Below are 16,544 nucleotides of genomic sequence, written 5' to 3'. Positions count from 1 at the left end.
CCCAAATGTCCATCAGTGACAGACTGGATTAAGAAAATGTGGCACATATACACCATGGAATACTATGCAGCCATCAAAAAGGATGAGTTTGTGTCCTTTGTAGGGACATGGATGCAGCTGGAAACCATCATTCTCAGCAAAGTATCACAAGAACAGAAAACCAAACACTGCATGTTCTCACTCATAGGTGGGAATTGAACAATGAGATCACTTGGACACAGGAAGGGGAACATCACACACTGGGGCCTATTGTGGGGAGCAGGGAGCAGGGAGGGATAGCATTAGGAGATATACCTAATGTAAATGACGAGTTAATGGGCGCAGCACATACAACTTGGCACATGTATACATATGTAACAAACTTGTAGGTTGTGCACATGTACCCTAGAACTTGAAGTATAATTTTTTAAAAAAATGTATTGCTACAGTAAATCTTCTGCAGTTCCTTCATGCAGGGATCCATCATAAGCTTCTTGTTGGTACCGCCTCTGGCTTGCAACCTTAAGGAAATGAAGGACTGTGTGGCAGCCTCCACTTCACCTATTGTGATAGTGATGTGCTACAGAGGGCATGAGAATGAGTCACAGAATTGAGTTCTGTAAAGAAATACTTTAGTGATACCCCCAAAATCATGTAACTCCTCGGGGGACCACCCTATTTGGTGAAGTACCAGGAGGAATTAAAGGGTGACTTAATTGCAGAGATGAAAGGAAATGTAATTTGGGCTGACATGAGGTGGGAAGATTCTAAGATTACATTTTAATGCTGAGTTTCCTTAAAAGAAAAGCCCCATTGCCGTCCTCTGCTCACTCTTGCCTTTTGCAGAGAAGCAGGCTTCCTGCCCTGTGTCCCTCATCACCCCCACTCCTCACTGGCTGACAAATCCTGCTTTCTCATCTTAACCTCCTTCTTCTGGCACATCCCTGGGTGAAACGCCTTCTTAACGACCCCAGACCCTAATCACAAAGACCTCTGAGATGGGCGATGTTTCTGTTTATCAAGCTAGCAGCCAGCTGGCCAGCCAACGAAGCCAGGTGTCAGAGCCCATGCCGGGAAAGGTAAAAGAGGAGGCATATGCCTCTTTCAGTGGACATATTTTATCCTCTCAAGTGCCGTTGCCTTAAATTACTTATGCTGTCTTTAGGTCTTGGCTGCGTAGTTTGAACTATATGGTTAAATTAGCTACAAATATGTAGGGTGTTAACTGTTTTGAGTCATATGATCACGTTTCTGATGTTGAATTTTTAGAGGTTGTGGGACATCACAGCCGCCAGCGTTTTGGGATCACTTCTTAATGTCTCTTGTTAAGTCACAAAGAGTCTATAAATAATATGTTCTGTCAGAGAAACTCATTGATCTCCCTGAAGAGGGGCTGGTAAACACATCTCGTCAGCTGTGCACGCACAGAAAGATCACACAGTATAATGGAAATAGCCAGAGAATTCTAGCAAGAAAACCTGGTGTTAATTCTCAATTCTGGTATTTACTAGTTAGCCATGTGTCTTTGGCAAACTTATACCTTCTCTCCGTCTCAGTTTTCTCATTTGTGACTGGAAATATTAATTTCAGCCTTAAAATGTTTGCAAGGGAAGTAAACCATTTTTAAAACCTGCAAGTATTGTTTTCCATATTATTATCACAGAATAAGGTCAATGCATGCAATATTCATTAATATTTCAGACTACTCAGCTCCAGTTTAGTTATATCACATGATTTATAAGAAAAATCAGAAAATATTTAGAGGAAAAGATCCATAGATGAGGAAATAATACATACTACTTATAAATAAATATTCAAAAGGAATTTTTTTAAAAGTGTACTGGAAATAAAATGCTATTGCAGTAACAGAGAGATTTTATTTTTAATTTTAATTTTTCTAAAGACAGTCTCACTATATTGCCAAGGCTGGTCTCAAACTCCTGGCCTCAAGCTCTCCTCCCACCTTGGCCTCCCAAAGTTAATAACAGTTTTTAAATTCCAGTGAATTACATCAAGAGTAGTTAACAGTTGCTTGCCCTTGCAATTGAGCAAAGTGTTGGAGTAAAATGGTTTAGGCTTATTGGTGAGGAACATCAATTAAGTACAAGAAATGTTCCCTAATTGGTGACAGTTGGAGCTAATTATGGAATTAAGTTGGACATTTTAAATAACGTAATATATTTGTAATATTAATATTCATTTACATAATTTATGTGTGATCCATTCAAAATACTTGACTTAGGCTAGGTGGCATTCTGAATTCACTCCTAGTCTTGTGATTCTGGGATTTTTATTTTCTGTTACTTAAGTCTTCTCTTGGCCTAAGAGGTGATCTCCTTGCATGTTGAATTAGGGTGCAGCCCTGAGAGGCAAGTGTACATGTCTCTAAAACTGATTGACATGTGGCAATCTCAGAGTCCCCAATACTTTGGCTTCTTCACTTCTAAATAATAGGACTTTAGCTCTCTTTTGACTAATTCAAGATTATATCCCTTTGTAAGGTAGCAAATTTCTGTATGGCTCGGGTACCTCATCTGCTCGGGGGTTCTGTGGGGCTTAAATATACAAAGGGCTTAACCCAGTACCTGACTCATAGTGAGTGTCTTATTCTCATCTTCTTCCTCCAATTTTTAAAATAAATTAATGGAGAAAGGCAAAATGATACTCCAGGTCATGTGATTCTCAATTCAGAGAGCTAGCCATACAGCTAATATGGTGACTCACCATAATAATATGTCTTCTGTTGACTTCCTTAACAGCCAACAACCGGCCAAGCTTTAAGAGGCAGAAGCTAGATACCATCTTACAGGACTCAGAGAGTGAAATCCCAGGAGGAATTTCCTCTCCATACTGTATGTTTGCCCTCCATTTTTTTCACATTCCCCCTTCAGTACTAATCACACTGAACTGGGATAGTTGCTTAGACACCCACTTCCAGTCCCCTCTCTGGACCATTTACCTTCATACCCAACTCTAGCACCCAGTGTAAGACTGGACATATACAGACACCCAATAAATCTTTGTTGGCTGGATTCACAATGAATGAATCAGTCACAAGAAGCAATATGACATAATGGTTAAGAAACATAGACTTGGGAGTCAGAAGGAGCTGGGCTCAAATCCAGGCTCCACCTCTTACAGGCAGTGTGATCTTGGACAACTGACTTAACTTTTTATGTCTCATGTCCTTACCTGTAAAATGGTGTTATATGCCTAACTCATAGGGTTTGTTATATCATATATACATTTTTATATACTTTTTCACATATGACATTGTGCCTGGCAATAAATATTATTAATAATAGCATTATTACTCATAATAGTATGAAAAAATACAAATATTATACCATGTATAGCATTTTTTGTTGCTATTTACTTTTGCTATTAATTTCCTTGTTATTTATTATTATGGTTATCAGCAGAAATGCTGTACTCACTGCTAGCCAGTACAAAATGACCCATTCAAACTATGAGATAGGTATCACTTAGATCAGGCAACCCCACTGATAGCCATTCTGGCTTTGGACTGAGCTAAGGATAGGAGAGGTTGAACAGATTTAACATCATTGCCTTCAGTTGTGCAGCCTTGAAGAAACAACCCCTGCTTCCACCAAGGAAAGCTTCAAAATGCTTCCCAACACATCCAGAGCCCCTTAGGGTCAGTGATTAAGATGAATCTTAGAGCATCAGTTATCCAGCCCAAGGATCCAAAGAGGGTGAATGATCAACTTAATTAAGCAGTAGTTTTCAGACTTTACCATCCATCAGAATAACTTGGAGGACTTGTTCAAATACATTGCTGTAGCTGGGCTCCATTTCCAGATTCACTGGTCTGGGGTGGAACCTCAATTTTGATTTCTAATGAGTTCCCACATGGTGCTGATGGTGGTGGTGTGGGGAACACACTTTGAGAATCACAGAGTTCATGGATATGGTTGAGGTGTGAGTAACTAGACTCCAGAGCAGGATTGTGTGTGGAAATCATTTTATTTAGGTGAATTGCCTGAGAACCCCTGTGAAAATTAGGGCTTCCTGTTTTTAGCCTCTTTGTTTTCAACCCTGCACTGCCCTTTCCTTACTTCATAAACATATTGGTAGGGAAAATGGTCTCATGAAGTTGTTTTCAAGCTTTTACAAGCCTAATAAATCAACAGACACACTCCGCAGAAAAGCTCATCTACAGAGACACAGAAGCTGATATGATTTGGCCTTGTGTCCCCACCCAAATCTCATCTTATAGTTCCCATAATTCCCACACGTTGTGGGAGGGACCTAGTGGGAGATGATTGAATCATGGGGGCGGGTTTTCCCATGCTGTTCTCATGATAGTGAATGGGTTTCATGAAGGCTGATGGTTTTAAAAACAGGAGTTTCCCTGCACAAGCTCTTTTTTTTGCTTGCTGCCATCCACGTAAGATGTGACTTGCTCTTCCTTGCCTTCCACCATGATTGTGAGGCCTCCCCAGCCATGTGGAACTGTAAGTCCAGTTAAACCTCTTTCTTTTGTAAATTGCCCAATCTGGGGTATGTCTTTATCAGGAGCGTGAAAACGGACTAATACAGAAGCATTGCTTGGTTCTTAGACTCCTCCCCCACCAACCCACCCACTAACTCTTAAGAGTATAAGAAGAAAAACTATGCCTGGAGGCAAAGTCTTGGGTTCACTTGGATGTAACAAAAAATCCCTTCTTATACTTAACCTTTCAGTTAACTCATTTGTAAAATAGGAATAATAATAATAGTTCGTAACTCAAAGGTTGTGAAGATTAACAGATGTAATGCTTAGACATTTGCACTTAGCAGTGTCTGGCACAAAATATGTACTTCAATCAATGTTTATTTTTATTAAAATTGTTACCTCTTCTGTGAGCTGGGGAAGACATGTTTTAACCTGGAGTGAGTTGCTTGTGGGAAGAGAGGAGGCCAAGAGAAAGGCTGGAAATGTAGGGTCCTGGGCTGCTGGAGGTGGGGTGGTAGGACGGAAGGCAGCAGGCAGCTGTCCTGGATGCTGCCTGGGTACCACCCAGGGGCTTGCAGAGGCATCCCCAGGGGTAACAGGGGTCTGGGTAGAGGCGACAGCCACACTCAACTTGCTTTCTTCAGCTCCGAGCATCTTGGTTTCAGCATGGCCACCCGTCCTCTCCACTTCCCCCATCCCATTACTCCCCACAAAAGCTCACTATGTTCAATGAAATGGGTTCCTGTATTGCTTGTTTTCTCCTCTGACTCAGGTTCCAAGTTGAGGACCCCTTATTTCATGGTTAACCAGTAAAGAATCATTGTCTGAGGGTTTTTCTCCCTGATGACGCAACTTGCCTGCTAGGTAACTCCAAAATGCTATGCAAATTCAATTTGCCTAGGGGTTTTAACCATCACAATGACAGTGAAATCATTGACCAACTCACAGAGATGTCTGTGTCTTAGATAGCTTCAAAGGAAAGTTTCTAAATAAGTACCAAATAATGACCCAGCCCCACCCAAGGACTAGGGTTGGAACTTTCTCCTCCACACCATCGTCCTGTCCCCAGGCTTATTAGGGCCCTGTGTTGCTGACAAGGAGGTTGTCCACCAGAGCAGTTTGGATGAGCTCAGCAGCATTAGCACTAGGGAGTGCTCTGCATTATTCCTGAACCTGATTTGGCAGCAGCTATGAAGACCCTCTCCTCCAGGTGCCGTGAGGGCAGCTTCCAAGGGAGGTGCTTTTCCCTGGCCACACGGTACCAGAATGCCAAGGAAGGGTCCAGTGTGTTGGATGGGTCCTGCGTGATGGCTCTCTGGCCACAGCCACTAGTAGGGATCCTGGTGCCTTCTCTACATGTGGACTCCACATACTTTGTCCCCTGCTCCCAATCTTTTTCAAGACTATGCCTCTTCTCCAGGGCTTCCATTTTTATGATCAAGATTCTAATTTGAAAGTAAAAACACTAAACCATTACCTTTTTCTCTCTGTTTGTGGTCCTGCTACAAGAATCCTCATTCTTTTTGAGGCAAGTGGATGCCTCTTTCTACTAGGGAAAAGGTCAGGAAATCTAAGACCAAAGAGCCCAGAGAGTACTATGTCAATTGTCAATTGCTTTTGTTTGTTTGTTTGTTTTCCTAAAATCTGGCCACAGCCTGCCATATCATGTTGTTCTGTGAGAGTCGCTGAGCAATAGAACTGGGCAACCCCAGGTTAGCTCTGTCTCTGTGACCTGAAAGTCTCAATTTATCCACTCTGAAATACTCCACTTTCCAAACGCCCGATACCTTGTCATGCCCCCATGTTAATACCTTCTGAGAGAAAGACAGAAATACAACGTTGTCATAAGGATTCACTTCCAGCCTGGAAGACATTAAGTCTTGAGAAAAAAAAAAATGATTAAGGATTAAGCCTGATTCTCATAGTTTCTACAAAAAATAAATAAGTATAAACATTGATAGACCAGTCAGCAAACATTTATTTAGTACCTACTGTGTACTCTGCAAAACAGATGACACAAAGAGGAGTAACACATGCTCCTATGTTATGCAGATTCACAGCCCTGCAGGGAAGAGAGATACATGCAAAAATATACCTAACACTAAGTGGGCCATAGCAAAGGTGAGGACTGTTGTTCAGACAGTATCTTGGGAGTAGGGGAGAAGATAAATCAATTTTGACAGGGGATCTGTAAAACTTCCTTGGGTGAATGGGATTTAAGCAGGACCTTAAAGGGCAGTGAGATTGCTATAGGTGAATATGATGGAGAAAGACATTCTAGGCTGCAGGAATCATTTGAAGAAAAGCGTGGAGTTGGGAAAGTACTTGGTATGTTTGAGTAATTATGAATTAACCAGTGTGACCATAGTATGGATTCAGGGTAGGGTGTAGAAGTGGAAGCTGGAAACATAAGTTGGAAGCATATTGAGGGTAGGGGAAAGAAATCAATGGCCAAGTGAGCCAGTTTGTCTTTATTCTCTGCGCATCCAGGAAGTATTGAGGGTCTTTGAGTAGGAAGATACCAGAAGCAGATCTGTTTTTCTAAAAAGAGAACCCCGATATCACTGTGAAGAATAGATCCTAGAAGGCAGGAAGGAAGCAAGACTTGGTAAAGGTAATGGGAACTTGATCTAAAGCCAGAGAGGTGGCAGTGGCCAGGAGAGGATGAACGGGAGAGGCATCTGAGATGCTGCATTCATTCGAGGATGGCTGGTGGTACGTGGCAAAGAAAGCAGAGGTGAGCTGAGAGGGTTGTCCTTGCACACGCAGGCCCAGCTGGGGATGCTGGATTCAAGCAGGGTCAAGGAAGAGACTGACTACGGGCCCAGAAGCCAGTGGTCAGGGATAGCCTCATGGCCATCCCAAGCAAATTCTTTTCCTCCCTAGAATGCCCACAGGGGTAGCAACTGACCATCTGCTTTGCCAGTGTGGAACATCAAAATCACTGATTCTTAGACTCAGGTCCTTATCTGGCAGCCTTAGGAGCCCTGGAGAGCTTTTTAAACAATTTGTAGGCACCTTCCTATGAGGTTCTGATCTGGGACCCCCGAGATGGGTCTGCAGCGGGACCCAGGCATCTGTATTTTGTAAAATTGCCAGATGATTCTGAAGCACAGCTGGATTGGGGAACCACTGTGGGATCTTACTGTTGTACTGGGAAATGTATAAAAAACAAAGGTGGGCCGGACATGGTGGCTTACACCTGTAATCCCAACACTTTGGGAGGCCAAGGCAGGCAGATCACCTGAGGTCAGGAGTTCGAGACCAGCCTGGCCAACATGGTGAAACCCCATCTCTACTGAAAATACAAAAAATTAGTTGGGCATGATGGCACCTACCTGGAATCCCAGCTACTCAGGAGGCTGAGGCAGGAAAATCACCTGAACCCAGGAGGTGTAGGTTGCTGTGAGCCAAGATCCTGCCACTGCACTCCAGCCTGGGCAACAGAGTGAGACTCCATCTTAAATAAATAAATAAATACAAAGGTGGACACTTACTCCTGCTAGTGAACACTATGATATGATGACCTGGAGACCTAAGCTTTTGGTTTCCAATGCCATCTCTCAAGCACAATGACCATCACTGAGTCTCTTTGTTCACCTTCCATCCCCAACTTTGGTCCTCAGCAAACACATCAGCCAGTCTCCCAAACTTCCCAGAAGGACAATGTGTATACAAATCATCGTTTCCATTCTTGTCCTTAATTGAAAAAGAAAGAGAGCTTTGCAATGTCACGGGGATTTCAAGAAAGCATCTTTTCACAGAATGTTTTGCATCTTTAGAAAACAGGCTACACCGGGCGAGGTGGCGGGCGCCTGTAGTCCCAGCTATTCGGGAGGCTGAGGCAGGAGAATGGCGTAAACCCGGGAGGCGGAGCTTGCAGTGAGCTGAGATCCGGCCACTGCACTCCAGCCCGGGCGACAGAGCGAGACTCCGTCTCAAAAAAAAAAAAAAAAGAAAAAGAAAACAGGCTACATAAAAATACTATTCATTTTCTGCCAGGTTTGTGCAACACTTATAACATTTTTACTTATATTATTGTTTTTATTTATCAGAAAAATGATACAATTTAGAGGTAAGGTAGGGGTTAAAAACTTCCCTTGTGTACACTGGGCTCTAGGTGATTCAGTGACTCATCCGAGGTCAGACAACCAGAGCTGGTCTAGAATTCACTGTCCTCCTGAGCTCCAGTTCTGCTTCTGTGCCATAATGGAGAGGAGTAACATAAAGGCATTTTTCTCTCCTTGTAAAAGAGAAAAAATGGGGGGAGAGGGAATTATTTAAACACACCTCACTCATACTGCAATCACTGCATTGTTTTTCCTGTTGAAACACCCTGTTGGTTTTCAAATCCCTTTAAACCTCCCCGGCACCTGTATGGCCCAGATCCAGGAATTATTACCAAACCCTTGCTTTTTATATTTAGCCACATAGGAGTTTCTGTGATGGTAACTGGCTCTTGGTTCAGCTGAAAATTTCAGAGCCCTCAGAAGTTTTCTTCTTTCATAGAGGCTGGAAGCATGTAATGCTCAGACCTGAATTTTCTTGTTTAACTTAAGCATGGTATGCTTCCCCTCTGGATAAAATAGTGTTGTGGCACAGCACTATATTATTCCTCTGTGATGATCCCTCTAAAATATCAATCAAAAAAAGAGGGCAGGGAAAAGATAGGGTAGGGGGTCAGAGTCAGCAGCTTATAGTATGTGATATGACCTCTCTTCAGAGAACAGAGGACTGAAAACATAGAACTGAGGTTGGCAACATAATGAGAACTTCCCAGCAAATTCATTATAGCAAATCATAATGTGAGCTCAGAGGGCACAAAAATAGGCCAAAGGAAAGTGACTCCCACATAAGACCTAATTAAGTACTTTGATGTCAGAAAGCAGTGCGGGGGGCGGGGGTGGAAAATCAAATCAGACTGACGTGAAGGGCCTAAATTCTAACAGAAAGAAGAAATATTTCTCTTTTACTCACTCTTGCTCTCTCTTTCTCAGTTTCTTCCTTTGCCGTGGAGGAAGAACAAGATTCTGAAACAATGGATTGTAAATTCTTCAGTCAATTAGTCCAGTGACTTACTACTGTTTATAATGCACAGAATATCACAGGCTGTTTTGCAGCTGCCCCAAGTTGGTTTGTTAATAACAGGAAGCTAGCACTTCTCAGTACAGTGGATCAGCCACACGTGAAAATAAATGCAAAAAACCTGGCAGGGAATAGCAGCAGACCGAGAGTAGCCTTGATTTAATTTAACATTTGGGGGTCCACACACAAATGAGCATTTTAGTAGGCTTCATGGTGGAAGTTGCTGTCATTTGTAAAATATTCTGGCCAATTAGCTAATAGTGTGCTTGGATTTCTCCTGTTTTGATACAGTAATACTAAGTACATTGTGAAGCCCAATTATACAAATCATCCCCATATGCCATACCAGTCTTTCTTTATGAACTGTGTTTATAAATCCTGTGTGAGGAAATGTGTACTTCAGCAATTTAGACCATGTGTAAAAACATAGCCAATGGGATTGTCAAGAAAACAAGTTCCAGCCTAGGAAATCCTAATGTGTTCCGCTGGAATAACAGGAGGGTGCCGGGAGTGCAATGCTCTGCTTAAATACATATTGCTTTATAGTGTTTAACCGACTTAGGGGCTTCCGCTCCCCTTTCTGTTATATTATTCTTCTTTTCTTTTAGGATCCAACCTTGGAGTTTTTGAGAAAATTTGGGATTGGTCTTCTCTCGGGGACAATAGCCTCAGTCATTAACATCCCTTTTGATGTTGCCAAAAGTAGGATTCAAGGGCCTCAACCAGTTCCTGGAGAGATCAAGTACAGAACCTGTTTTAAAACAATGGCAACAGTCTATCAGGAAGAAGGGTAACATAACACATTCTTATTTTAATAAATGTATAAGGCTCACGTATTGTTAAAACTGAATTGTCCTTCCATTTAGATGAGAACCAGTAAGCCCTCCTAAGTGGAGCTTGTGTCTAAGAAACTCTGCAAATATGTATGACAAGCTTTCCAAGACAATAAAATAATAAGATGTTGTAAACATGTGCTTACACCATCAAGTGACAATATGTTGCGTGTTTGCCATAGAATGCCAAGATGAACTTTTTACTTGACAGTTTGCATAATATAGTATTGTATATTATATGTCCTATTAATATAAACGCAGGAGAATAATTGTCTTCTGACTCTAAATCCCATCAAAATGCCACCTAATTATATTCTCCTGGGAGAATTATAGAGTTCTGTCAAGATAATTTTAAAAATTTAAAGTATGTGCATTTTTTCTGATTTTTTAAAATCTTACTTTCTGTTTCGTCGCCGCTCTTTTCCTCAAGTAAACAAGTAATATTTTATTATTTTGATATAAACTGCATCATATTTCCTAATGTAAAGACTGAGTTTGTGGTCTTTTAAATTCAATTACAAAAGTCATTCTGTCCATATACACAGCTGTCTTGAAAGTAAGACCTGTCTTGAAAGCAAAAGCATCTCGCTGATGAAAGTCATGTTTCTGATTGGGCAGGACCAGCAGAGTTGGGTAATAAAGAATTGATTAACTCTTTCCCCACATCCAGTTTGCTGCAGAGAATACTAAGATGCTGTCTGCTTTGAGATGTATATAATTCCAAATAATTTATTTTTTTAAATGCTGGGCCCCCATCTCAATAAAGCTAAGGTACAACTCCATTTATTTTCAGAATAAGAATGTTTCTCTTTCCCTTCCTATTACAGGATTTTAGCTTTGTACAAAGGCCTGCTTCCCAAGATTATGAGACTTGGACCAGGTAATGATATTTTGATTATTTAATCCTTCCTTCTTTCTTGTTCTGTTGTCTCCTTTTTTGTTATTTGTGTCCATCAGCAACAAAATAAAGGTTTACCACTTTGTAAAAGACAAAAACCTTGGAATATAAAGTTGTCTATGAGTGTTTGAGATACTGAAGACATCCATTAGAAATGTTCTACCTTTGTTTATTAAGTACTATTTATGACCTTGCTGGAGGCTGACAGAAGCCAAAACCCAGCTTAAGTCAATAGGAAGAAGCCACAGGCAGTAGGAGTTTGAGTAAGAGCCGAGGTGTATGCAGTGGCTTCTGGCTAAAGGGGAGGCTTTTCACTGAGTGAGGGACCAGCCCAATTAAACGTTTCCTCGTGCTCCTAATTCATTCTTGCTCCTGCCTCAACTTCATTTCAAAAAGAGAAAAGGAGGACAGCTTGCCTCCATGAACAGCAAAAGCCACTCATCTTCACAGTCACCTCTGGGGAGTGGTGACACCGTAACTAGCCGCTTACCTCTGCTGGCCTTTGTCAGCATGACGCTGGAGGCTTCTGGCTCAGGGCCTCACTTCAGAACGCCAACCCACAAAAAAACCGGCTGCCATTCCCACAGGGAGAATCGGCTGCCTCTGTGTAAATAGATAAGAAAATAACTGCTGCAGACTCAACTGCCAGGGCAGATAGTATTGGATTATAAGCAACCTTGCGAATAAGTACAAAAGTATACTCTAGACCACACATATTTTTTTATCAGGTTATACTCACCTATTTATACATACTGGTAATATTTCCTAGAACCTTCTCCTACTCCTCCGCTCTCCCCTTTGCAGTTCCTCCCTTTTAATACTACTGTCCTCCTACCCTACTACACAAACACACATCCACATTCACCTTTAGATTTCAGCCCAATGAACCAACATTTCTATTAATCTAAGATAGAGAACAACAGTCTGTAAATTGAAGACGGTGAACAGCTCACACTTTCATATATTTAGGAAACACTTCCACAATTCCCAACCCATCTATCCCAATCTTTATAGGCCTTTACACATGGATTTTGCTTCATGTTTGGGATTCAGATCTACCTTCCGTTAGTCATTGGCCCGTGTGTAAAAGCTAACCCAGTAATAGAATGTGGGGAATTTTGTGCATCTCTGCCAGTATGTGGTGTTTTTCCTTCACCACAGAGTAAAAACCTGCTGGTAGACCTAATATGAGAGGAAATCACAGCACCAGCCCTAAACCAACTTTCTCAGAAAGGAATGGGCCTAAAAAGGGTGGTGACAAGGGAGAGGTTAGCTAAAATTGTAATTGACTGGAACCTTCATCCAAAACTCTTAAATAATCTGACCCCAAGTTTTGTTACAGGATTGCAAATGTTTGGTTGGCTTTTTAAATGTTTCGCATGAGGGGTCCTGAGTTGCTCTGGTGTTATACCCAAAGAAAAGCGTTCTTGAACTGACTGTCCAGGCTAAGCCAAACTGTGAATATCTGGAAACCACTCACAGACCTGCCCTCCACTTCATTCCAAATGTGTGCATCACAGCGACTTCAAACCAAAGAAACCTAGAAAGAAAGGTACCACTGAGTTAAGATTAATACTTTTGAATGAAGGGTGAATTTTTTCTTAAAGAATGAGAGAGAGACGTAGAAAAATAATAATAAAAATAAAAGAAAACAAAAAAGAAAAAGAAATGTGAGCCTGGAATTTTTGTTGTTTGTTCTGGAGAAACATCCAGCATTTTTATAATAGCCTTAGCAGCTCAGCGTGGCTAACAATCAGATACCTTCCATGAAAGAATCTTGAAGTCTGTGATTTAAACTTCAGCTATTACTAGGCCAAAAACTAACCCAACTCTGCATATTCTTGTCTTAATGGTTAATAAGAATAAATGCAGCAATTACTTACATATTAATAACCCTCTGTAGCGCAGCTCTTTTTGTTTGTCAGAGTTCCAAGAGGTCTAGAGCAGCTGAGAGAGGACTAATAGAGTATCTTCATGGGTTAAAAATGAAAATTACAGGCAGATAATTATCTTTGGTATATAGTTACACAAACATGTGCAGCCTGTAGATTTAAAAAAACAAAAAAAATGTATGGCAGTATGTTCAAAATAACTAAGACCCAAATCAAGTTCTATTTCTTTCCATCAGAAGTCAATCTTCTATTCATGCAGCCAAGTCTTCTGTAAGTTGTGTTCATGATATTTGTCCAAATTTTGATTTTGTAATGTTTTTCACACAGTTAGACATAAAAGGATAAGAAGAGATTATCCTGAAGGGCACAGGACACATGCTATTTACTGCATCAAATAGAACATAAAATGATCCACGTACAAATTCTTCTCCCAGTGGCTAGGTATCCAGCAGCCTTAGTGACTGCTTTTCTGTATCATATTCCTGTTGACATACTACAGAGCATGTCTCTTCACAACTAGTTATGTAGCTGTTTTCTTCCAAGACAAATGGTGGTCTCATGCCATCCAACCCCTACTACCAAATTTTCAAATTCAAATCCATATACACCCGAAGCAGATAAAAGGAATGAAGGTTAGCTTTCAACCTGCTTTTGTTAGGTTTTGCAATACAGATTTTTTAAATATTCAGAATCTAATTTCCACATTGCAATGCAGTTTGAAAGCTATGACAGAAAACTAGACTCATCCATCAAGCACCATCTTAGAGATTTCCTTCTTGAATGCAATTAAGACTGCTAATTATGGACTGGAAAAGATAAATCCTTAGCCTACACATGAAGAATCTGAAGGTTTCTGTTTGCAGGAAAGCCACATGCCCTTACATGACTAAATATGTCTATATTTATTTACTTTTAAAAATTAAAAGTGCCTGAAGAAGAATCTGATGAGAAATGATGAAAGTTGCAAAAACTCATGGGCGAAAAATGTATTTGGAGACTCAAGATGGTATTGATTTTATCCTGAGAATTTTCCACAGTAGTTTGTATCTTTGTATTGAAGCTCCAGAACTGCTGATTCTGAACAGCCTCTGCCCGACAGGCTGTGTGAGACATCATGGATTCAGAAACCCAGTGGGAAAGCCAGTGCTATTCCAGAGGATTTGCAATAAAAAACAGCTCTTTTCTTTTCTAGGTGGTGCAGTGATGCTGCTGGTTTATGAATACACCTATTCATGGCTTCAGGAGAACTGGTGATTGCCTAGGAAGTGTTTTTCCCCCTTGAGATAATGGATATTTGCTATGCAGCACCATGAAGAAGAGAGACTATCGACCAGCCAGGTGTATAATTATGAAAGAGAAAACTGTTCAAGAACAAAATCTATTTTAATACTTTAAAAATATCTATAGACAACTTGAGATGATACTTTGGCTGTATAAATAAAACTGTGAGAAGAAAAAATAATATGGAACAATGAGGTATTTAAAGTGAATATAGGAAAATAGCATAGAAATCATATATTTTGTAAAAGAAATATAAACTTTGTCTCCTATGTTCCTCTTCACTGCTTCACAATGAAAATTCATTGTATTGATCAGTATTTTTTTCTAAGAGGTCTAGAAATGCTTAAACTATTGAAAATAACTCAAATCATTCAAAGACTGGGTTAAAAAAAGTTAAGCCAAAATTTAAACAGTTTTTATAATGAATTAAATTATTCCATAAATAATATTTTAAGAGCACAAGAAAAATGCTTTAAAGTGCACTAAAATGACCTTTTTAGAATGTTTAATTTTATGAATACTATGTTAAAATGTAAATCTGTTGGTTTTCTGTAGTATCTATGCACATATCAGCTCTATTTTCCTACATCTACTTTATATCTCACATTGCTGTAAGATAATAAACAGGTATTTTAAAACATTGTTTAGAACAGAATGTTAAAACACTGTTGTTTAAGCATGTATTTTTAAATCATGATATCCCAAATCTCTTCTAACAAGTAGGAAACATGCAATAAAATTTACTTTGCTTCTCATAGTTCTCTTTGAAGACAAGTTTTGTTGATGAGATATTTTCACGTTAAATCACAAATTGGAAGCACCTTTGGACCCATTTGTCAGCCATCAGTATTTACATCCAAATACCTTTGTTCAACATGCCTACCTGCGCCATTTTTAGGAAGAATGTATAGAACAGAACTGCATTTTCAGGTTATTAGTTTTAAACGACAACTTCAGATGGGAAGTCGGCTGTCTGCAGTATTAAAATATGTATGATGAAGGAGAAATGTTCCAGAAGAGAAATACACTTAGCATTTCTGAGGATTACTATACTAATGTGTACCACCAAAAATATCTTCTTGGTCTTGATGTAACCAAACTTGATTTTATATCTGCATCCAGAAATGATGCTGATTCAGTAAAGTCAACAAGAATACCTGAAAGTCCACATGACACCTGTCCTAAGTTACTACCGTGGGCTATTTCTACTACTAAAGCATTTTGAAAATAAAAAGTAAAAGATAACATGGTAATTATTACTTTTTATTAATTTAGAGCATTTGAAGTATAAAAATAAAAGGCTTTTGACATACTGTATATACATACATAGCCTTCTGTTGTACATCCTTTCCAACGTGTTTTTTAAAATTTATATTTCAGTCCAATAGTCAATAAAAGGGTCATTAAAAACAAAACAAAATTGTTAAAAAAGAGAAATAAGAGTGTGTCTCTGTTGCACAACTGCATTCTATCCTTGCAGGTAATACTCTTGCATTCTATGAGAGCACTGCCTGCATAGAGGCCATGAAATTGAACCTTTAACCTCTCCATGTGGATGAGATAGAAAAGGATTTCTGAAGAGTGCATTTGCCAGTTTAAAAGCAACACTTTTATCATCTATGAGATAGAGGAAATATGTCAACATTAACCAATAATAATAATCTTTAAAAGTTAACCCTTTAATCCATTCTATTTTTCTTCTTGTATTTTAAAAAGTGGCTTTAAATCATAATTTTCTTTGAATAGCAAATTGTATCTGTTGTCTTTTAAAAATTACTCCATGTGAATTCACTGTTAAGACCTAGAGGGAGAAAAGGAAACTTCGATACCATTAATATTAGATTTTTTAAAATACAAGAACCAGAAAAAAATTATAAATAGCACAATAACAAGATATTTCTTAATTTAGATAAAGAAAATAACATTATTTGCATTTCCACACAAGCAATTAATAATTTTTAAAGCCCCCTAACAGCCACCTAAAAACGTTTGATAAAGAATAGCTCTGTACCTTACATCAGTTTTTCAGATGACAGGAAAGTCCCTGCATGGTATGGTTTTAAAGTCTCCACCAAATTATTGGATTGGATCTTTGTTCCATTCAGTTTATAGTCTAT

At 39.6% G+C, this 16,544-nt stretch overlaps 1 protein-coding gene across 2 annotated transcripts in view; it reads left to right on the top strand.

Moving 5' to 3' along the window:
- Positions 1–15,184, top strand: part of SLC25A21 (solute carrier family 25 member 21) — a 506,910-nt gene extending 491,726 nt beyond the window's left edge. For both annotated transcript variants that reach the window (XM_073997256.1, XM_005561106.5), the window contains 3 exons: positions 10,132–10,313; positions 11,184–11,236; positions 14,339–15,184. In XM_073997256.1, coding sequence (XP_073853357.1) covers positions 10,132–10,313; positions 11,184–11,236; positions 14,339–14,400 — 297 coding nt within the window. In that variant the 3' untranslated portion in view covers positions 14,401–15,184. The remainder of the gene's footprint in view (positions 1–10,131; positions 10,314–11,183; positions 11,237–14,338) is intronic.
- The last annotated feature ends 1,360 nt before the right edge of the window (positions 15,185–16,544 follow it).

This window comes from Macaca fascicularis, chromosome 7 (assembly GCF_037993035.2).
Source record: "Macaca fascicularis isolate 582-1 chromosome 7, T2T-MFA8v1.1".
NCBI lineage: Eukaryota > Metazoa > Chordata > Mammalia > Primates > Cercopithecidae > Macaca > Macaca fascicularis.
The sequence above is the reverse complement of the archived record's forward strand: the minus strand, read 5'-3'. Positions and strand labels throughout refer to the sequence as shown.